This window comes from Copadichromis virginalis, linkage group LG23, assembly GCF_057382275.1.
Source record: "Copadichromis virginalis isolate Kocher_CV1m ecotype Utaka linkage group LG23, C_Virginalis_male_GT1.1, whole genome shotgun sequence".
Lineage (NCBI taxonomy): Eukaryota > Metazoa > Chordata > Actinopteri > Cichliformes > Cichlidae > Copadichromis > Copadichromis virginalis.
The window spans coordinates 50,677,153-50,700,898 of NC_140639.1; the positions used below are offsets into that span (position 1 = coordinate 50,677,153).

At 42.4% G+C, this 23,746-nt stretch overlaps 1 protein-coding gene across 2 annotated transcripts; it reads left to right on the plus strand.

Moving 5' to 3' along the window:
• The first annotated feature begins 4,884 nt into the window (after nt 1-4,884).
• On the plus strand, nt 4,885-7,189 carry gemin8 (gem (nuclear organelle) associated protein 8). Of its 2 annotated transcripts, none has more exons than XM_085449440.1 (4): nt 4,885-4,974; nt 5,237-5,301; nt 5,491-5,833; nt 5,966-7,189. In XM_085449440.1, exons 2-4 carry the CDS (start codon nt 5,299-5,301, stop codon nt 6,223-6,225), a joined length of 606 nt encoding a protein of 201 aa, XP_085305566.1. In that variant the 5' UTR covers nt 4,885-4,974; nt 5,237-5,298; the 3' UTR covers nt 6,226-7,189. The 2 variants fall into 2 exon arrangements, with proteins under 2 accessions (XP_085305566.1, XP_085305567.1); XM_085449441.1 differs by having other exon boundaries at nt 5,494-5,833.
• The last annotated feature ends 16,557 nt before the right edge of the window (nt 7,190-23,746 follow it).

Genomic DNA, 23,746 nt, shown 5'->3' on the forward strand with positions numbered 1-23,746 from the left:
CTGCGACAGAGACAGGTAAACAGACAGAAATGTAAAATTAGACACCAGACCAAACAAGCAAAGACACAGAGCGGCTGTTGCTGTTGTCTTCAGTATAGATCTGAAAGGTTGTCACGGCGGTAAATGTGCATGTGATGATATAGTTGAATGATATGGTCAAGTAGTGAACAAATGAAACTAGGTCAAAACATCACAGTAATGCATGCTAGCTGCTATTTCATTTCTGCTTTCAGCTACTATTAATAAACAGAATCATGTACATGATTGTGTTAATGCAGCGCTACATGTATTACAGAAAGAAGCACGTTAAAGTCAACGTGGCTGTCTGGGACAGATGTTGCTCCTGAGCGAAGCATGCAGGCTTTAGATGATGAGCAAAGCACAAATAGGACGGAGACAGAAGCAGCGTTTAGGGTCAAACATTAGAAAACTCCCTCCATGATCATGCAGACATGTGACTGTCCAGTGCTCTTACAGTATGGGAGGTAATAAATCTTTGAATGTTGTTTATTTTAAGGTTTCTACTGTCCGACTTTGGTGTGTTGTAACCTTAGTTTTCTGTGCTTAGCTAACAGGAGTGCTACCCAGTGTGCTCTTCTGCTGCTGTGGCCCAATGTGCTGTGCATTCAGAGATGCTCTTCTGCCTACTTTGATTGTAATGATTGGTCATTTGAGTGACTCCAGCCTTCAGCTTATAGCAGTCATGCTCCCCTGACCTGTGGTATCAGAAAGGCCTTTTTCCACCCAGAGAACTCCCACTCACCTGATATTTCCTCGCTCGCACTATTCTCTGTAGATCACTGTGTGGGAAAATCTCAGTAAATCAACAGTTTTTTAAAATACTCAGACCAACCAATCTGACACCAACAATCATGCCAAGTTCAAAATCACTTAGATCGTCTTTCTTTACCATTTTGATGCTCAGTGTGGACTTCAGCAGGTCATCTAGATCGTGTCTACATGCCTAAATGTTATTTGCTGATTAGCTACTTGCATAAATGAGCAGTTGAACATGTACCTAATAAAAATAGAGCAGCATGGACTATAAGGCTCGCAGTGAATAATGGTCAGGTTACAACAGATGTTTTGATGGAGGCGTTTGTATCATAACAGCTGCACCATCAGCTGAAAGCAAACAAGTCATGAGCCTTTTTAACAGGATGCAACAGATAGCACCCCAGAGCGAGACCCCCCTCCTACACAGACAGTGGCAATGATAGTCCATTGTTCCAAGATGCAAGATGCTTTAGCAAAGGCAAGGCTATGTGCACATAAGGAGGGGGCGGTAATACTCCAAAACATACGAAGCTTACAAGAACTTCATAGGAAGAAAGCAAAATAAGAACAAAACCGCAGCTTCAGGAGCCTCTCATAGTTTCAGGTGTGGGTTTTTGTGGCCTCCTCTTTGTGCCGTTTGCTCTTGTTTGTTAGTAATGCTGGTTAGATCGCTGTCTGATAAGGGCTTTTCTTTTTCATCTGAGAAATGCAACCAAAAAAGAAAAAAGGGGGAAAGCAAAGCTCAAAATCAAGTATAACAGATGCTGCCTGACCAGCTTCAGCCTTGTTCTATACATTGTTGTGGGTGACACATAAACAATTATCTCTGAGACCTGCCAGCAGAAGGAGAAGAAAAGGCAATCGCAGATATGATTACAAACACTACAGATATCGGAACATAAATCATGCATCACTGGACACAATTAAGTTCTCATTAATTGTGTCGACTTTTGACACTTTGGGGATGAGGCAATGAAATTAATCCAGTTGTTGAATGATAAAACAATAATCCAAACTACTAATCCTCCTCTGTGCGATTCACGAGGTATTATCACTCAGTCAGCAGCATGGGGTGATATTTAAAGAAGCGTTGACAACATATTTGATGATATCCAGAACCACCGAAATAGAAAATGAAGTACTTATTATTCTTTTTGCTTGTGCTGTTAACACATCCATGTGAACAACACTGAAAAGACACATCTGTCTTTTTGCATTTCCTCTGAAAGCTTTGAAGCCTGAAGCCAATGCATGACCCACTTATACAGTCAGACATCTCAGCAGCACTCAAACACTCTCTTCGGCTTTTACACCCCCTTACTCAAATATGACAGCGTCCTCGCTTGTATAAGGTCACGTGTGGCATTTCTACAACTCTGCGATCAAATCTTTATTTCCAAATCATATTTAAGTTCATTCAAACTACTCCAAACTTTATTTTAAATCAGAATCTTTTATTGTCATTAAGCCAAAAGCACAATGAAATGATATCCTGATTCATTCAAATGCGAGGAAAGCAAATCTAACTATTGACAAAAATAGAAAATGAAACTCTTTCTAATAAATAAATAGATATGTGTATATACTGTGGCTTGCAAAAGTATTCGGCCCCCTTGAACTTTCCCACATTTTGTCACATCACAACCAAAAACATGAATCAATTTTATTGGAATTCCAGGTGAAAGATCAACACAAAGTGGTGCACACGTGAGAAGTGGAGTGGCAAGATCTGAAAACTGCTGTTCACAAACGCTGCCCATCTAATCTGACTGAGCTGGAGCTGTTTCAAAGAAGAATGGGCAAAGATTTCAGTCTGTAGATGTGCAAAGCTGGTAGAGACAGACCCTAAAAGACTGGCAGCTGGAACTGCAGCAAAAGCTGGTTCTACAAAGTATTGACTCAGGGGGCTGAATAATTACGCACACCCCACTTTGCAGTTATTTATTTGTACAAAATGTTTGGAATCATGAATGATTTTCGTTCCACTTCTCACGTGTACACCACTTTGTGTTGGTCTTTCACCTGGAATTCCAATAAAATTGATTCATGTTTGTGGCTGTAATGTGACAAAATGTGGGAAAGTTCAAGGGGGCCGAATACTTTTCAAAGCCACTGTAAGTTACTGCTTGAGTCATTATTGATTGCAAAGTTCATGAATTCATGAAAAAATTAACTTGGTGTGTTGCTGCTCTGCCTGCATGCATGTAACAGCATGTCCTTGTGCATAATGTGAATTAAAATGCAGCATCTAGTCACATAAATAAATTCAGTGTACGTAATACTGCTTTTCAAAATAAAAGCAATTTATGGAAGAATGAAAAATATTTATTATCGCTTTGAAAAAATAATAAATGCCTATTTTGTCCTTTTGTAACCGCACAATCACACAAAACGTCCTTAAATATAATTCAGTACCAGTGCAGACACTGGTCTATCTAACGGCAGCCCCAAAAGTCAATCCTGATGGACTCACATGTTGAATAGCCCCACTAACCACCATCAAAAATCACGTGCAACACCTTGGATTTTGCTAGCTTGCTGAATACATGAGTTGCATCTGCAGGCTACTAACCAACCCGCAACCCTTAGCTGACAGCTTATAACGCCACGCTTTCATGCAAGACCTCTGTCTCAATATGGCCGCGACAACAGTGTACTTTAACTGGCTGAATTTCAAGTGTGTCCCTAGTGAACATAACTGGCCCTGAAGCATAAGCAAACTGATAAGCAGGTTGGAGCCCCCCAAGAGCACAGGAAAGATCTATAAATGTGTATTTATTGTGTATGTGTTATATTTATAGTAGAACGTAAAATATGGGGGCCTTTCTGTGTGGCGTGCATGTTCTCTCCATGTTTGAGTGGGTTTCTCTCAGTCCACAGACATGCACTTAGTGGGGTTAGTTGAATTGTTGATTCTAAATAACCCATAGGTGCGAATGGTTGTCCATCTTTTTGCATCAGGCTGGCAGTCAGTCCAGAGTGTACCCTGCTTCTCGACCTGTGGCAGCTGGGATAGGCTCCAGCCCCCTGAGACCCTGATAAGGATAAGCGGAAGAGAATGGAAGGATTTTAAGAGACTGACAATTTAAAGCTACTAGTTTAATCATTTTCATTGTCAGAGCTGGGGTCACATGCATGCACAAAGACACACAAGATGTGTGTCTTTGTGGCTGAAAACAAAAAAAGGAAAAAGAAAAAAAGCAGCAGAATAAATTTCAGTGAACCGTTTTAAAACTGCACCATCTGCTGGGTCATTTTATTTCAGTCCAGCACAGTAAGTCACAATAATGTTTGTGCCAGATGTATTATGAGCAAGAACAGACACTATATAGTCAACATTGTTCATCGGCGTTTGCATTTCAAAGGTGTTTTCACCCACCTGTCTCCCAATTGCATGTCGCTGTACATGGATGATCTGCAAGTCAGATGCTGATTGGTTGACAAGTTGACCAGAATAGGGAAAGAAGTATAAGTGGAGTTTATGGGGGATGGAGAAACCTGAAAGTACAGTGGCTGTAGTGGGCATTGTTGTTAACACTCAGTTTCATTTCATAACTTTGCATGGTAGACCAACAATAGCACAAGCAACACTTCCTCCATCTGACAACAAGCACTGTCTTCAAGTAGATTTGGCCTTCACACTGCACCTGCTGAAGCATAAAAGAAGCGTTAAATGTGGGGCGGTCCCTGAGGCCTGGCATGGTCTCGCAAACAGCTTTTAGATGAGGGACGAGAATAAGGGCAAGTGCACAAATGACATCAACAAAAACAAATAAAAACCTCTAAATTATTTCCTTTACTTACCTTATTTACTTCGTGACAAAACACCTTAGAGTTTCACAATGTTGGAGTGAGATTTTGCAATTGTATTAGATGAATAAATGTGTAATTTAATAAAAACAGCAAAGCGAGTGTCTCTTGTGTAAAGCTAATAATTCAAAGCCAGCGAAATATACTAATCTTACCGTTTTACTAGCATAAAAAGGAAAGAATGAATAAATTCACCAATAAATGTAATATGCAGCGGCGTTTTTATTGTCACGTGCGACGTCCAACTGTTGAACGTGGGTGCATGTTCGCACAGGATCCACTGGGTGGCGCCAAATAGCCAGCAGTTATTGTGCAGGGACTCAAAGGCTGCTGGGAAATTTTCTCCGAGGAAGTAAGATAGATGCTAAAGTAGCTGGCTCCACAGAGGTAAGAGTTTGATAATGTGAGGCATTTATCGGGTCACAACGCTTACACTGACACATTAATGATGTGAAAAGTCGGAGTGTGTTGTTGGCGTGTGGCTGGGTGAAAAGTGACGTACGTAGCGTCCATTTTTGTTTGCCAGGTGTCAGCACGCGCCTCGCTAACCCGCAATGTGTTTATGAGAGTTTCTCAAACACCTGCGGTGTTTACTTTACTCTCTGTTGGCTGGTTTGCCTTCGTAAACCACTTTGTTCATAAATTGCAGGTTTACCGATGACGAAACATTAACAAAGAGGAACGTCTCAGAAGTTGCAGCTGTCTGCAGTCATGGTGAGTAAACTGAGATAGAAATGCTTTTATTTTGTAGGATCACGCCACTTATTCTACCCTCAACTGACAAACGAGGCTTTTTCAGGAGCACTCTTTAGCTCATGTTCTTGTATGCTAATCACTGCGATCAGTCAGAGGACATTTTCAAATGATCAAGCTGAGAAGACCTTTGCTCATCTTTCTCATCAGCAGGAGGACATAAGCACTGTGATGTCCTGGTTTTCCAGCCCGGTGTACAGCCGATACTGGCAGCACTATCGGCAGGCCATGGCGTGGCATCAGAGGCACAGGCGCGCCTACAGAAAGGCCTTGGAGGCTGCCTACGGCCCCTGCTGCTACCAGGAGGAGGGGCCCGGTGACCGGCCTCGCTATGCTGACTGGAGCTCTGCAGAGAGCAACAGCGAAGATGAGGCGGACGATGCAGAGGAAAGTAGCTCGGAAAGCGAGATTGAGTGCGATGTGAGCAACATGGAGATCAGCGAGGAGCTCCGGCAGTACTTCGCCCAGACTGAGCGACACAGGGAGGAGCTCAGTAAGTAAACAAAGGGGAGCAGGTGCTTTAAAAGGTCAATTTTTAAAAGCGCAGCCTCTCCAGATGTTTAGTCTAAGGTGAGGAGCCTGTCTGGTATGTGTCCAAAAATGGTCCGTGTTGTCGTTCTTGCAGAGAAGCAGCAGCAGATGGAGGCGGAGCAGCAGGGCAGCTACGTGCCGGCCGATCAGGACCTACACAGCTTCTCGTTGCGGAGCAGTGTCGCCCCTCCCTTGGAGCGACCCGGCGAAAGACGCACGGCCGAGATGAAGAAGCTGTACGGCGGGGATGCGGCCAAGATCATGGCCATGGAGGCGGCGATGCAACTCAATTTCGAAAGAAACTGTGACCTGAAGCAGCCCAAGTACTGGCCCGTGATCCCGCTGAAGCTATGACGCCGTAAACAGTTTGATCTGGAGACGATCCATGCTCTGATCCCTCTGCGAGCTACTGATGTAGAACTAATGGGTTTAGGAGGTTTGAAGTTATTTCAAGGAAGAAAACAAAACTTCTGCTCGGCCAAACACGAACATCCCCGACCTGTCGGCTGCTGCTCCAGATTAAAAACCTCTGGCTGTGGCAGTACGAAACACGAGGTTTACCCTACTGCATAAATTGGTTTTTAATTTATGGCATGAAACACCAGCACTTAGTCCCCCAAAACATCCTGTTGGTTCGGCGCTAAAAAGTGAGAAGCAGCGTGAGCGGAGGGTCAGAGTTGCAGTAAATTTGCCCCCACAGGTGATGCAAATGTATTCAAACAGCCTGCGCCTGTGTTTCCTCCTAATCTCTTTTTGTTTACCCTCTGGCTCGGTGATGTTTCATGCTGCAGTAGCTCCTCTTATGCCTGTCAACTTAGTTTAACCACAAAAAACATTGTCAGCCCCACGTCCTCCCCCTCCCTCCCCTCCCTGTGTTCAGATTTGGGAGCGTTCCTGCATGGCTGCCTCTGCCTACACAACAAGAGTGATTTGTTGTTGCTACTTCTAAAGTGCGGTTCTCCGATTCTGACATTCACTGGCTTCAAAGCCACTCGTGTGAGTTCTCTGGGGGAGGGGGGGTGTTGACTATTCTGTTTTATCTTGTTTGTGTTTGCACCAAGCTGCTCCGTTTTTTTTAAACGGGAGGATGTGTATTTTATATGATTTCTGTTTGTAATAAAGTGTTTTCTGTCCACATGAAACTTCCTTTGCTTTCAGTCATTTTTAGTGGCATCGCTGTGAGATGGAAATCCGATTATATAACTGCTCTTCAGCACATTTCTGTACTCAGAAATAAAACTGTGTAATTCAAGTTGGTTGGTTGGTTGTTTAATTAGAATTTTTATTTTCTCAACATACATTAAAGCTTTTAGTGTCAGACTTGGAAGATTTATTTCTGAATTTGTGGGGTAGTGGATGCAAATGCAGTTTTATTTTTCATTAAATGTAATGATTTAATTATTAAGTGTTGACACTAAAAAAATGCAGGCATTTTGTGTTTTTCTTACTTATCAAAAAAGAAAAAGGAAGTGAAACTGTGATGCTAGCACTTTCAGTACTCTGTATTCAGCTGCTCAGAAGGGACGTTTGGTATTTCAGTCCTCTGATTCCCATCTGCGGGGTCATGAGATAAATCGGATGGGTCGCGAGATTAACGGGAGCGGAGACGAGAAAAACTAAAGTTCTTACTTGTTGGGCTTTTCTCTAATCTTTTTGTGAAGTACTGGATACTTTTTCCCCCTCAGTGAGCTTCTAAAGAGCTTTTAAGCACCTTGAGCGACTGATGTTGTGATTTAGTGCTATATAAATTAAATTTAAATTTAAATATAGAAAAATTACATATTTGACCAGTCTTCTTCGTTGAGTTGGTAGACTTCATTTAATTTGTTTGGTTTCCCAGCATGGACCCAACCTTTAAACATAGTCCTCAAATTTTCAGAATGCTTGAGGTTGAGGCTTTCAGAAGGGCTTTTCGGAGTTCAATGTTAGCCTGCTTTTCCATTCCAAAACCAGTTTTGATGTATATTTGGGATCATTGTCCTGTTGGAACACCAAACTGGGTCCACATTTGAAACCATCTAACTGTTGATTTAAGGTGAAGTTGGAGAATGTGGAGGTAGACTTCGTGCTAAAGAAGTACCAGTAGCAGCAATACAGCCCCAGAGCATGATGACAGCTGATACACTGTTGTTAGGTTGGAAAGCTTCACCTTTACTACTGCAAACTGTGACCAAACACCTCAACTATAAAACTTTTCTCCAGATGGTGTTTGGCTCGTCTACGTGGGCAACTGCAGATTTTATTTGAGCTTAAAGGTGCTGGTTTTGGAGCAGTTGCTTGTATCTTGGTTGGGGTTGGGTTGCTTCTAAACCTCGTAATCAATTTCCTAAAGATGAAGGTTTGGTTCTTCGTCCAGGTCTTTGTAAAGTGGTGACACATCGGAATGACTTACACTTGTTGTTTTAACCAACTGATTAGCCAGTAAATAGAGTAAATAAATGCAAATTAATTTTAAAATTCACATTTATCAGTAAATAGATACATGATTTAAAAAACATGTTATACAACAAGATAACATGTTTGTTGTCTGCAATTCATTATGATTATGAAAGTCACAGGAACACATTAGAGAACATCGGGTAATTAAATCTTTTCAATTATTTTCAATTATTATTCAATTAAAAATGAAAACTATAAATAAAAACAAGCTCATGTAAAAATATACTATTTTTATTGACAAATAAATATTGAAAAAATTAAATATTTTTCAGAAATATTTTTCATATAAGTTGTATATTCAAAATTGTTATTATGACTCATGAGTCAGTGATTATGGGCGTCACAGGAAAAGTAAATGACATGATGATGTGATGATATGATCATATTATGAGCAAAAAATAAAGAAATATTTTCATGAATAATTTATTTATTTATTGCCAGTGAATAAATAAATAAATAATAAGCTATTTAAAAAGAAAAAACACATACATAAATATTCAATGAGCGAACAAACAAATGTAAAACAGATTTAAATGAGTTAAAGCTGGGCTGCGCTTTGTTAAAGTGGACCTCTGTCTTATAATTAGGCGAAGAACTGACCAGGACACTTGTCTTGTGCGTTTGGATTAATGAAGCCTTATCCATTTCTAACCCCGGGGTGACGTCACCCCCCCACTCCTCCTCCTCCCTCTGATTCCAGAACGGGACGTGCAGTTGTTTTCATTCTGCCTCCCCCCTCCCCTCTCCTTCCCGACCTCTCCAGACAACCTGTGGACATCACCTTACAGTCACTTACAGTGTCCGGACCAGCTTCCACAACAGCTGAAAACATGGGTAGGCGAACTGTGTTTTTACATGTTTGCTGTTTTTGCTTATTTTGCATTTCAACTCTTGCACAGGGGAGCGGGTTCATTTCGTGATGGATGCTGCAGAGATCTGTCCTGGCCGTGTTGAGCTGCGTGTTGTCGGTGTGATTCTTATTTGCATGTCTGATTATCACTTTGAAGCCTCGGTCTGTTAACTTTCACCGTTTCACTCTGAATATCTTTGCAGCCTTTTGTCACACGATCACTCTTCTGACGCTCATTAGGCAGTTATGGTTTCAAATCAACGTGCCCGCGCTCTCCTGCGCGGTCGTGTATCTGCTGATTGATGTCACACTGTGCCATCAGAAGACGCTGTTGGTGTCTTGGCAGTGGTGCACGCGTGTGAGTGGAAAGGGCATGGATTAAAGCTTTTACACCTTTAGAGAGAGGGTGGATGTAGATTTCATTTTAGATTTAGACTCATTTTCCTTCCAATAATCCGGATATGTTCCAGATCTTTTTTAAGATGTTTTATAAAAGTTCAAAATGTACAAAAATCCCATCCTCGCCAAATCACGTGATGCATTTCTCCTGTTGCAAGGTAAAAATGTGACATTCCTTGGCTCTCGGCTAGCACACAGCGGTTACCTCTCCCCACCTTATCTACTCATGTGAGAGTCGATGTTGATTGGATTAAGAGGGAGTGATCCGCTCCCCGCTGTGGATTAAACGGGCTGGACACGGAAGACAGTTGTTGCGTAGAGGTGGATGCTTGTTCCAGGGTTTTTGCACATTGTTCTTTTATTAGCTCAAATCAGATTGGTAATCTCATTGAGATTAAGATTTGCTTTGTTTTCAACAGGAAACAGAAAGTATGGCACAGGAAATGAGAAGAGAAATAAAGAAAGACAAGAATTATTCAGAATTAAGGGGTTTTATTTAAACAGTGGGAAGGGAAATATCTTTGTAAGTAGTTGTGCAAAGACAGTTTGATGTTCTCCTCTTGACTTATAAATTGGAAGAACTGATATAAATGGCCACCATAGTTGTATTACTAATGCCATGTACACTATTTAGTTTTATTTTCTAGCTGAAAACAATGAATGTCCAATTTTGGCACACAATGGGACACCATGCCAGTTTAATTTTTTAGGTCTTAAAGAGCAGAAATTAATTAATTTTATTAACAGGCCTAAAAAAGCTTCTTTTTTAAAAAAATATATATACATTTTTGAAGACTTAACCACACATTTACATGGTATTGGCCCTCTTCTGCCATGCGCATGGAGCGTTTAATTCTCTGAGGGGCTGTAACTTTGGTTTCTTTTGGTCAATTTACATGATTGACACTTCTTTTTAATCGTTTGAGCCAATAGGATCACAGTAACGATGCCACGTTCACGTCACTTCAACTAATCAGACGTTGCAATGCCAAAACCCACGTGGGCCCAAATTTACTGCATGTGACGTCTGTCCAGTCACGTGTCTATAGGTGGGTCTACAATCGAGGTTGTTGACGGAAAACGGCTCCCATGCAGCTAGGTAGGCGTGGTAACTGCTGATAATCACGTGGCTACTGGCTACCAGCGAAAATAACGGAGGATATCGGTACAGTAAGTCAATTTCTGTCTCAGCGCATTTGCGCTGCTATGTGTTTTGGGGTCTATTTTTGCGGCTCATTCAGTGAATTTTGGTCTGAACATGATGAAACTTGGTGTTTGGAGTCAGTAAAAGCTCTGGAAGCAAACCAGCCTGTCTTTAGCCGGTTACATGAAGTCTAAAGAATTTCTTGTTTGTCTCCAAAAGTTGATTCTGTTCATCTGGACGTAGCGTTTTGTGGGAGAAATGTTTCATCACTCATCCAGGTGACTTCTTCAGTCTCAGCTGACTGCAGGTTTCAATCTTATAAACAGGACATTTGCATAATGACTGAAACCAGCCCACTGAAGGAACAGTGGGCAGGGAGGTCAGCTCCTTCATCATTAATATGCAAATTCTCATGACCATTGATCAACAACCACCGATCAATGGCCATGAGTACCATTCAAAGAGAGTTGGGGAACGGCTGCAATCACAGCATTAAGATGGTGACAGATGGACCCTTAGGCCCCCTCCTCAATTCAGAGATGGTCTTTCCCTTTTCACGTTGTGACGGAGTGACCCGTCTCAAGGCAGAGTCCGCTGAGTATGGCACCGCCACCATTAGTTCGATTTGGCACCCGGGGCGGCGTATCTTTCTGACGACCGAGTAGAGGAATAAAAGGGGTGAGGAGCAAGTTGTGAGCCGCATCGGGGGTGGCTAGATTTTGGTTCCCACTTACTTGTTAAGGGCGTCGGTCGGGGAGACGTGCGGGGGATCGCCAATCGTGCAGGGTGACGCAAGCCGATGGTATGGGGGTGTGGGGTTTAAATAATGAGTTCACGTGTGTCTGGACCGTCATGAGAATGGCCTCATTACGTGGGCCGTTAATGTGTATATGAAGTCGGGTAGACTTCCGGGAAATAGTTGAGAGCCTGTATCAATGTATATGTTTTGTGAGTGTATAATGAAAAAGAAATTCTGGGGGAGGGAGACGGGGATTAAAGTTAGAATAAAGAATTGGTGGTGATGCCAAGGGGGAGGGGTTACGGGATATAAGAGACGGCGAGCCGGATATGAAGGGGTGTGTGTTGTAACATACAGGCTGTGTAGCGCGGATCTCAGTTTTATGTCTTTGCAACCATCTTTTTATGCACTGGGGAGGCCGTTTCAAATAAAGTATCCACACTAATACCTTCCGACTACGCCTGTGTTTGTCCGGGAGAGGTCTGGAAGGGGACCCCGTGACAACGTAAATGGCGTCCTTGACTCCGCGCTCAAACCAGCATTCCTCCCTGTCCAGGATGTTACATCCTCATCATTGAAAGAGTGTCCACTGGCCTGTAGGTGTAGATAGACTGCAGAGTCCTGGCCTGATGAGGTAGCTCTTCTGTGTTGTACCATCCTCTTAGCCAGAGGTTGTTTGGTTTCCCCGATGTATAAATCATGGCAATCCTCCTGGCACTTAACAGTGTACACGAGCGGTCACCAACCTTTTTTGCGCCACGGACCAGCCTTTAAGGTGTCGCAGATAAATACAACAAAATAAAACTAGTACCGGTACCGAAAAAAAGAAGACTTATTCATAACACACGTGAAAAGTCCCAGGAAAACCGAATTAACGATAAAAACGATAACAAAATAACGCTGAAAACCGCTAAAAACCCTGAAAACCAAACATTTCACACCTGAGCCTCAACTCTCGCGGCCCGGTACCAAACAACTTATGGACCAGTACCAGTCCGAGGCCCGGGGATTGGGGACCACTGGTGTAAACTATGTTACTCTGTTTGTGTCGGGGGACCCGATCCTTGGGGTGGACCAGTTTTTGGCGCAGCAAATTTCTTGTTCGGCTTTGTTTGTTCAGCGGCCTTCTGCACATTTATGTGACTGCTCGTTTAATCGTGGCTTGTTTTCGGTGTGTTTGGTGGTTGTAGAAATTGTTTTTATGACATTTTAGCTGAGATTCAGAGGTTTCTGTGGATACCACACATGTCTTTCTCCCCCCGTGATTAACGTGATCTCCTCCTTTTTCCCCCGGTACCGGGGGCGTGGGGCTTAAGGCAAAAACCTTGTAAATAAACCATGTTGCTCTATTATGTTTGCTTGGGAGGACCATCCTGCTTTTTTGTGATACACAGAATCGAGAGGCTTCAAAGTGGACAAGCATTTAAACAATCAACAGATTTGCATATGTACATTGTATATAATGTGTACAAAGATTTGTGTATCTAAAGTGAAACATCTACATAATGTATGCCAATATATACATATTGTAATTTTTTGCTAGAAATTGACACCAAGAAACTATGGCACCAATACTGGTTAGTCCCAACTTATAGTTGCTGTAGTCAATTAGAATTATCTAAAATCAAAATGAACATTTTCTCTAATCTAATGCAGCTTACCTCTATGGGGCACCGTTTGTCAAGTGAAACACGCTGAAATTAACGGCAACATTTTTCCACATTTAGCTCAAAGCCCCATATACCTCATGCTAAGGTTGGTATATTTGAAGTCTAGGGTCCTTTGCTTTAGGAAGAAGATAAACTGAGCTCTGTGATATTGAACAGAGGTTATATACCAAGCAGTGTATTTATAGTATACAGTATTAATTCATGGGTGCAGAGGGATAGCTGTTGACATGCTAACACTTCTTCTTCATGGCATGAAAAGAAAAAACAAACCGAGGACAAGGCGCAGTCTGGACTAGTGCTCACGTTCACGTGTCTTTTTTTTCAGAGGAGAAACAGATTTCAGAAAAACTGCAGAGACGCATGTTTCATGTTTTTGTTAAACTGGCAGTTTCGTCTGTTTGTGTTTTACTGGAGGCTGACCTGAAACCAGCAGCGTTCAAGTTGATCTCATTAGGCCACTTATTCAAAGTGTTTCTACCTCTTACTTCTCTGCCTATTCCCTCCACGTCTGGATCTCCCCCTCTCTCTTTCTTTGCTTTTCTCTCTCCCATTCATAACATCTGTTTCCAATAAGCCAGCAGGTCTGTTTATCTCCTTTAGGCTGGTGAGAAGTTGAGAACAGACAGGATGTAGCCAAATGACATGATTTACTGCGATGGAGAACAGGAGCCATTTTTCTACAGGCAGCCGTCGTAAACTTCTCTACTTTCAGCTCTCCAGTTTTGCCTGTTATTTCCCCCCAAACTGCTACTTTAGTCCCATCATCGTCAGCATCATCATCCCATCTTTCATCTGCATCTGCTCCTCTCATCATCCCCCTGCTTATTGTCTTCATCATTATTCTTTCCACCACCACCCCTCCTCCCCTCCGCGTCCCCCTTCGTGAATCTGCTCTTTGTGCTCTCGTTTTTTTTGCTGCAGTTCGTCTCTGCTCGACTGCGCGTGGAAACTCGTGTCCTCTTCCATCCTCTCCTGTGGATTTTGCTCGGCGCTGATCTGCAGAATGGATACTGAGCACCACAGCCGTCGAGCAGACAGACTTCAAAGGCTTCAGATTTTCAAGGACTGTTTTATTCTGAAGGAATAAATGATCACTGAGCTGGCAAAAAGGGAGAAAAGGGGACCGATCCACTGAGCTGATTAGAACAGCAGAGTACTGACACTAAAGCACTGCTGTCATTATGACAGCTTGACTGTGCCCCAAAACAGACCACAAATACTTGTTTTTTAATCTCTGTTTATTAACTTTGCAAATATGAAGTCACTGCATGGTATGCTTGTGTAGAAAACTGAATAAAGTAACCAACTATGTAATCTCTATAAACAGTTACTATATGTAAATGCATAAAATGTGCACCAATCATTTCAGCAGATTGTTTACCTGCACGCAGGCTAGTTGCGTGCAGGTAAACAATCTTTTGCCTGGAGAAAAGCAGGGTGACCACCTGATAGTCATTTAGCTTTCCTTTTTTTAATATACTCTTGTAAACAATGGCTGGTGCACAGATATGGGAATCTCCAAAGACTGTAGTTTGCTGAATGCACAGGAAGCCCCATAAAATTGTCCGTGACGCCCAAAGGCTAAGTCAGCAGAGTAGCTGATGGGTTCCCAGATTTTCAGCTGTGCATGTGTACTCAAGAAATAGCCCACTTCAGATGTAGTCGCGCTACTGGAAACGCCTCAGCTGGAAATGCCTTAGTTGGAAATGCCTTAGTTAAGCGCACAGGAAGCTGCTCACATGGTTCCCACTTGCATATGGTGCCCAGTGCTGTTTGCACATCAGCACAATCCATCATCACATGAAATTTGCACTTGGAAGCTAGCAGGTCAAAGCGACTGATCTGATCTACCGATGCTGGATATTTGCATTCTCATTTGCACCTGTGTTGGATGATGTCTAGAGAACTTCAGGGCTGCAGTGTCTGTTCAGAAACAGCAGAATGCTTCCTGTGTCTGCATAGGTTTGCTCCTTGTAGTCCAGCTTCCTCAAACTATGGAAGCTGGTTTCCACCACTGGAACAAGAAAATTTGTGATCTGTGAGTCACAATTTTGAGTTATTAACTCAAAGTTTCAACTTAATAACTCTTTTTTTTTTCTTTTTTTTTTTTTTGGTAGTTTTGACTGATTTCTTAAGACTTTTGAGATAGCAAGTCAAAATTTTGAAATAATAAACCAAAGTTGTGGGGAAAAAATATTATGTTTTTATTACTTCTTTGGTTTTTTTGCAGTGTTGAAAAATGATTCATGAAGCAATGATGTTGAGTAAACTGCAACTGAAATATATTTAAAAAAAGGAAAACTTTATTCATTCCGATAGTTAATCATGAAAGAAAATGTGCTTGGCAAAAAAAAAATTGAATGTAAATTTCTGAATGAACTGGAACAAGTAAAGTTCATTTTACATTGTGCTCCTGCAACAAAATTACTCTGTGGATAAAACAGCTGTAAGTGTGGTCACAGATTTTATTGCAACCTATTGTAGCAATGCGTTTCTGTCACACTGTGAGGAAAGTCCTAACATTTTAGTGCCAGTCACACCTCTCCAAGCACCTTTCTATTGTGCCGTTATTCCCTGTGGCATGTTGTTCTCAGGCTTGTGTCGTTTTTGTTCAGTCAACAGAGTCAAGGAAGACGCTTGTAACAGTTAGGTGAAAAGCTTGTATGCTTTTAACTCCTGCAACTACCTAAAACAACATCCCTCCCTCTTGAAACTCTTAGAGGAGGTTTGATTTAAACTGACTGGAGCAACGCAGACCTCAGTTTTTAAAGCTGAACTTTGATGAGGTACTGTGGGGCTGGTGAGAGGATTGGTGCCGAGAGCATGGTGGACTGTTGATGATCACACGTGGAGCTCGAGAAAGACAACAACAGTTGACGTGGTTTGCTGAGAGTTAATAAATACCTGTTTGTAAGCCTTCATCGCAACTATGCACAAAGCGCTTCTTTACAGTCTCCTGAATGACGAGAATTAGTTCCTCAAAAAGATTTGCTCATTGAATCGTGCAGTGCTTGATCGGAGCTCCAGCTGTGCAATCACACTCGCTGAGCTCACAAACAGCTGAATGGTTTACACTCCTCCAGGTTTCCCTGCTGAGTATGAGAGAGATGGTCTCTGCTTTGTAATGACTTTTAAGTGTTTTCTATTTCTTTTAAGATTCAATCAGTTTCACTGTTTAACGTGTTGAGCCTGATTCCAACAGATTAAGTGGCCCACTCTCACTTTGAAGTGCATTTAGTAAACTAGCTGTACAGTGGTTTGTGTTTATCTGACAACCTTTAACATCTCAAAAGAGAGGAAAGAACTGCGTATGTGTAAGCACATGAGAGGCCATTATTACCTTGTTCTAACTCCAGACTGCTCATTACCAAGAAGAAAGAATTTAACTCTACCCCTATGAACACATGACTTGAATCTTTTCCATTTTACAAGAGATTCTGACTTCCAGTGGTTGTGAAAAGAAGATCATCTAGAATTACTTGTTTGTATTCATTTTCACTATAGAGCTCTCATTTTGTCTTGTCTTTATGTTCAAATATAGTGTGCGCCTTTTTCTGAAAGAGAGAGAGAGCTGAGTGTAAAAGCAAAGCTCTTGATTTACCGGTCTATGTCTCTGCCCTCACCTATGGTAATGAGCTCTGGGTAGTGACCAAATGAATGAAATTGTGCATACAAGCAGCAGAAATGAGCTTGCTCCGAAGGGTGGCTGGCCTCTCCCTTAGAGATGGGGTGAGGAGTTAGTTTTGTTTTTTGTTTTTTGATTTTCGGATTATGTGATGGTTTCAATTACTTCTATCGTTGTAAGTATTCTTCCCTTATGACTTGGATGTAAATTAAAATACTATTTCAGTATTTAAGGCAGATAACCTAAGTATGAAGAATGCTTACATGATGTACATACTGTGAATGCCTGCTTTTGAAACCTTAATAAAAATATGAATTAAAAAAAAAAAAGAGAGATGGGGTGAGGAGTTTAGCCATCAGGGAGGGTCTCAGACTAGAGCAGCTACTCCTCCACATCGAAAGGAGCCAGTTGAGGTGGTTTGGGCGCATTCTGGGTGAGGTGTTCCAGGCATGACCCACTGAGAGGGCAGACCCAGGACACACCGGAGAGGTCTGGGAACGCCTTGGAGTTCCCTCAGACAAGCTGGAGGACGTGGCCGGGGAGAGGGAAGCCTGGGCTTCTCTACTTAGGCTGCTGCACCCGTGACCCGTCCCTGGATAAGTGAAAATAAATGGATGGATCAGCTGCAGCCCTTATTGGGAACGGTCTTCACTTGGCTGACTAAAACTGTTGCCAAAGTGCTTGCTCATAGGGGGTCATATGATTGTTGGGTTTTTCTCTGTATCTATGAAGCGCCTTGAGGCAACTTATGTTGTGATTTGGCGCTATATAAATAAAATTGAATTGAATTGAATTAAAACGTGTTTGTCCTACTGCAGCCTCCATAGCTGGGATAGAACTGAAATAGGTAAGAAAACTGAATTCAGTTGTCTTCAATCTACTGGCATCTAGTGATGAGATTTTACACACTGTAACTTTAAAAACTCCTAAATAGTTACAGATAACAAATGTTTGGGAAATCTGTTCATGTTTAATTCGTCTAAAAGAAAAAAATATCAGCCTTTGGAGATTTTTGAATCACCAAATATCAGTAACAGTCTTAAAAACTATCCTTATTTTGCCCATAACAATGTAAGAAATGAACTAGTAGTATTTGTTTTTCTCTCTTACTACGCTTTTTATTGATTTTCCTATTGTTTGAAGGCATCTTACTCTTTGTACAGTGTGTTTTAATGTTTTGAAAGCTGTTGCTTAGTACCCGCCCCACTGATTCGGCCTTGACTGAGGCCAATATGTAAACACAGCCCTCACACTTGCTTTCATATTCAGGCTCCTTAAACTCAGCTCAACAGCCACTTTTTATGTGTCGGAATCAGTCGGCGTTGAGAGGACCTGTTGCCTTGACAACGCACTGATGCACAAAGCTGCGAGGCGGGCGTCGTTTCAAATCCCGGCACATGCAAACAGTCACACATCAGATCTCATGAGCCCACTCGGGCAAGAAATAGACAGTACATAAAAATACATACACATGACCCACAGACAGCAGGGGATGCCATTCTGCTTCACCTCCCCTCCCTCCCCTGCTGTTCCCCCACCTCTGCAGTGATGATGATGGTGAAGAAGATGATGATCCCACCCTGCTTTGCATTTCCTCCACACAGTGACTCATGGCGCGCCTGCACACTGTAGATGGGAAGCATCTCTTATCCCACATTGCTGCCAGTGTGTGCTGCAGTTCCGTACAGTAGTTCACAGGTGCAGCAGTCACATGACTCTTGAAGGAGGGGGGGGTCATATGATGCAGGCAGGCAGTCTGAAGTGGGGTGGGGGTGTGTATATATATATGTATGTTTGTTTGTGCGTGGTTGAGGTCGAGGCTGGGTGTGCGCGCAGTTGTTTGGATGACGATGACAACGTAACATCATGTGGAGCAGACTGTGGACCAAATCTGGGCCAGCAGGATTAGTGGCTCGTCTGATAAATTGCTGAGCGGAGGGTGCCCTGGGGGGATGGGCGTGTAGACGCGTGTGTGTGAGTGTGTGTGTGTCTCTAGGTGTGTGTAGGTTAACCCATGCGTAGTGACAGGAGTCAGCTATTGTAAATAAAATGAAATGTATGGGAGATGCTCTCCCAGTTAGATTTTATTTCTGCACAGGAGAGGGTGGGCGTTCGGTCAAGCATTTTGATTGTGTGAGTGAGTGTGAGGATGAGGGTGAGATGCTGAAACAGAAGCTTCAGTGCTCTGTTGTATTGCAATTAAGACTAAGAAATCACAATCGCAGGGAAAACTCTGAGCACAATGACGTGCAGGCATTTCAGCCAGCATGGATGATGACGAAGCATGACGGGATTAGTTTGCATGAATTTGCATTAAAGTTGCCCGTGTGCCTGTTTCAAGTGTGGAGTGGAGCTAGAGATGGAGGGGACAGGAACATGGAAAGAAATCCCATTTGTTTGGAACATTCCTTTAAAAATCCACAAAAACACTGGCCTGAATGAAATGTTTGTATTTGTGTTGACATCTTTAGAGTTGTGTGTACGTGTGTGTGTGTGTGTGTGTGTGTGCATTCAAGGTAGATTAACCTTTGTCAGCATCCAACGTTTTGATTCAGGAATGAGAGGGAAGTGTCTCCTTGGCGACCGACGGCAGAGGGCGGAGGCGAAACTGGGTCATCATAACCACAGATTAAGAGACCAGATCTGGACGCACATGCACACACCAATGAGCAGACACACACACGCAGATGAATAAAGCCAGACAAGTCACAAAGGCACATTGTTTCTACTGATAAATTAAAAGGATTGTCTCAGGTTAGAGATGAGCAAGGTGCAGAACTTCAGCCTCACTCTCTGGCAAAGGTTTTCCTTTTAGGGGAAGCCAAAAGCCCATTAAAAAAGCAAGGATTAGACTAAAGCGACAGCGGGAGGCTCATAAAGCCGTCGCTGAGACAATGTTTGTGTGTGCGCGCGTTAGTGTTTGTACCAGTCTTTGCATGTTTTTGCTCGCTTAAGTGATGGTCTGTTTTCAGCATTAGTGATACAACTCTTATATTTGACTAATGGAGGCAAACACCCAAACATCAGCTGCTGTCACACATGAACTCTGGACAGTGTCTGCAGAGTCAGAGTCTCTGGTTGCCCTTTCTCGCATTTAGCAGCAGGAGATTCAGACACATTAGCGCATGCAGGAGGCAGGACAAGTCACACCCAATCACTGGCTCTGAATTTGGCCGACAGTCACCCACTCTGTCCTTATATGGCCACATTGGATTCAACCAGTCTGGCTGAGTAATGTAAAGAAAAATCAGTGCTCCAGTGTATGTGTGAAACTGGTTATTGTGGGGTGAAACAAGCAAGCTGTGGAAAGAAGAACGAGTACACAATACAATTTGATTCGTGAGCCCAATAAGTAAAGTTTACAAAAAGTAACTTAATCGATGCTTTCTATTTACCTTAGAAGTTCGATTTCGAAAACTTTAAGGTGATTGCTTTGGTTGCAACGGTAATATACATCCATCCATTCTCTTTCGTTTATCCAATTCAGCGTCGCAGAAGGCTGCAGCCTATCCAAGCTGTCATAGAGCGAGGGGCGGGGTACACCTTGGACAGGTTGCCAGAAACAGACAACCATTCAGACTTATATTTACACCTATGGGCACTTCAGAATCACCAGTTAACCTGACCTCACTAACTGCATGTCTTTGGACTGTTGGAGGAAGCCAGAGTACCCGGAGAGAACCCTGACAACCACAGGGAGAACATACGAACTCCACACAGAAAGGCGCAGTCAGAAACCCAGAACATTGTTGCTGTAACAGTGCTAACCACCGTGCCACCATGCTGCCAGGGCTGAAAATGAAGCTAAGACAGAAGTGCCATAAACTGCAGTTCCTCTAATGGCTACTTGAGTGATTCAATTTCCCATCAACTCTGATATTAAAATGCACAACTATACAAGAGATATAACCATGTTTGCAGCTTGGTACAAAAATGGCTTTGGTCTGAATAATTAGTATCCTTCTTCATATTCTAAAAGTTTGGCAGCCACTTACTTCAGTTCAGTTCAACTCATGTCAAAGCAGTTTGTATTGTACGATTAAAACCTTACAATAATAGAGAGAAAAAACCCTAACCCATGAGCAAGCACTTGGTAACAGTGGGAAGGAAAAACTCCCTATTAACAGGAAGAAAGCTCCAGCAGAGCCAGACTCAGGGAGGTGAGGCCATCTGTCACTGACCTGGTGGTGCTGTCTTTCTGGACAAATATGGTTGGTTTGTTTTTGTTGCATAATTCAAGCTGAACTGAAACTGTTCAGTTCTGGTATTTTATACTCCACCCTGTCATGCCCTTGTAGTCCATTTTTCAGAAGTTTGTTCCTATGAGCTTACTTGGTTGGCATGGTAGCTACGTACATCACTTAGCTGTAGCTACAGGCTACTAATAACTGTGTCATCATTTCAGCTAAACCTTTTGCCATCACTCAATTTTGTAACAACAGTTATTATAAAATAGGTATGTGTCAACCTGAAACTGAAAGCTTTATATCCATGCAACCAAAAAAGTCGACACAACTGCAAAGCAGAAGAAACGGCCCACCTTTAATTCTCCGTATACTGTTTCTCCTGAAGGATCATTTCATTCTCACTGACATAGAAGTTGCATTAGACAAAGACAGGCACAAATAGCTCTGAGTGGCGCACAACTGATTTCTCTAGGCACGGACCAACAGATACTGCAGGTCATCATGAGGCCATCCTCTGGGATCGGAGCTCATGGCTTCATAGCTCAACAAAACAGATGCTTAATGGTGTTGAACAGCGTGTCAGGAAGACAGTTAAAAGGTCAACGCGATGCCTGTAGTGAGACTGAGCGTCACACACAAGACAAAGGAGCAGATTATGGAAACAATAACAGGCATTTGAACTTTAGTGCTCTTTGTCACTGTACATTCATCCTGCAATTTGTTTGCATTGGTCTTTTGACAAAGTGATGCAACCGTTCAGATGTATTTATTTTGCAGAAAATCATAGCATAAATCATCTCAAGGCAGTTGACACAGTAAGGTCAAGACCCTTTTAACTCTTTTCCACATAAAGACAAACTCCCCTGTACCCTCAATGACAGTTGTGACCTCAGTATATATCAGTAAAGGTGTGGTTTAATGACCCTTAGTATAGTTTCTGGGTTTTGAAAAGGCCATGGGCAGACAATAACTTCTGATGTACACACAGTCATTTTGTTCCAGATGGTCAGTCACATTCGGTGACTCAGACAAAAAAACAAACAAACAAAAATAGTTATATTTATTTATATAGCACATTTAAAACAACAACTGTTGACCAAAGTGCTGTACATGTAAAATAAGATAAGACAGGCCTTCTTTAAACTGCAGCTCAATTCATGTTCAAGCCTTTCACCTCTATCTACCGAAACGCTGTCAAACCTAAAATGAGGACGTGGGCGCAGCGAGTGAAAGATTATCCAGGCAACTTATCAGCTACCTTGGCTTATCAACAACCTTAGGGTTGCCAACTGTCCTGTTTTAGCCGGGCCAATTCAATTCAATTCAATTCAATTCAATTTTATTTATATAGCGCCAAATCACAACAAAAGTCGCCTCAAGGCGCTTCATAGATACAGAGAAAAACCCAACAATCATATGACCCCCTATGAGCAAGCACTTTGGCAACAGTGGGAAGGAAAAACTCCCTTTTAACAGGAAGAAACCTCCGGCAGAACCAGGCTCAGGGAGGGGCGGGGCCATCTGCTGCGACCGGTTGGGGTGAGAGAAGGAAGACAGGATAAAGACATGCTGTGGAAGAGAGACAGAGGTTAATAACAGATATGATTTAATGCAGAGAGGTCTGTTAACACATAGTGAGTGAGAAAGGTGACTGGAAAGGAAAAACTCAATGCATCATGGGAATCCCCCGGCAGCCTACATCTATTGCAGCATAACTAAGGGAGGATTCAGGGTCACCTGGTCCAGCCCTAACTATATGCTTTAGCAAAAAGGAAAGTTTTAAGCCTAATTTTAAAAGTAGAGATAGTGTCTGTCTCCTGAATCCAAACTGGAAGCTGGTTCCACAGAAGAGGGGCCTGAAAACTGAAGGCTCTCCCTCCCATTCTACTTTTAAATACTCTAGGAACAACAAGTAGGCCTGCAGAGCGAGAGCGAAGTGCTCTAATAGGGTGATATGGTACTACAAGGTCATTAAGATAAGATGGGGCCTGATTATTTAAGACCTTGTATGTGAGGAGCAGGATTTTGAATTCAATTCTGGATTTAACAGGAAGCCAATGAAGGGAAGCCAAAACAGGAGAAATCTGCTCTCTCTTTCTAGTCCCTGTCAGTACTCTTGCTGCAGCGTTTTGGATTAGCTGAAGGCTTTTCAGTGAGTTTTTTGGACATCCTGATAATAATGAATTACAGTCGTCCAGCCTGGAAGTAATAAATGCATGAACTAGTTTTTCAGCGTCACTCTGAGACAGGATATTTCTAATTTTAGAGATGTTGCGCAAATGGAAGAACGCAGTCTTACATATTTGTTTAATATGTGCATTGAAGGACATGTCCTGGTCAAAAATGACTCCAAGGTTCCTCACAGTGTTACTGGAGGCCAAGGTAATGCCATCCAGAGTAAGAATCTGGTTAGATACCATATTTCTAAGCTTTTCAGGGCCGAGTACAATAACCTCAGTTTGATCTGAATTAAGAAGCAGAAAGTTAGCGGCCATCCAGGTCTTTATGTCTTTAAGACATTCCTGCAGTTTAACTAATTGGTGTGTGTTATCTGGCTTCATGGACAGATAGAGCTGGGTGTCATCTGCATAGCAGTGTAAATGTATGCTATGTCTTCTAATGATACTGCCTAAGGGAAGCATGTATAATGTAAACAGAATTGGTCCTAGCACTGAACCCTGTGGAACTCCATAATTAACCTCAGTGTGTGAAGAGGACTCTCCATTTACATGAACAAACTGGAGTCTATTAGATAGATATGATACAAACCACTGCAGTGCAGTACCTGTAATACCTACAGCATGTTCTAATCGCTCTAATAG

What these genes read in the sequence shown, in the direction of transcription:
- gemin8 (XM_085449440.1), top strand. An exon ending in GCGACACAGGGAGGAGCTCA is followed by an intron (nt 5,834 to 5,965) that starts GTAAGTAAACAA and finishes TCGTTCTTGCAG; the next exon opens with AGAAGCAGCAGCAGATGGAG.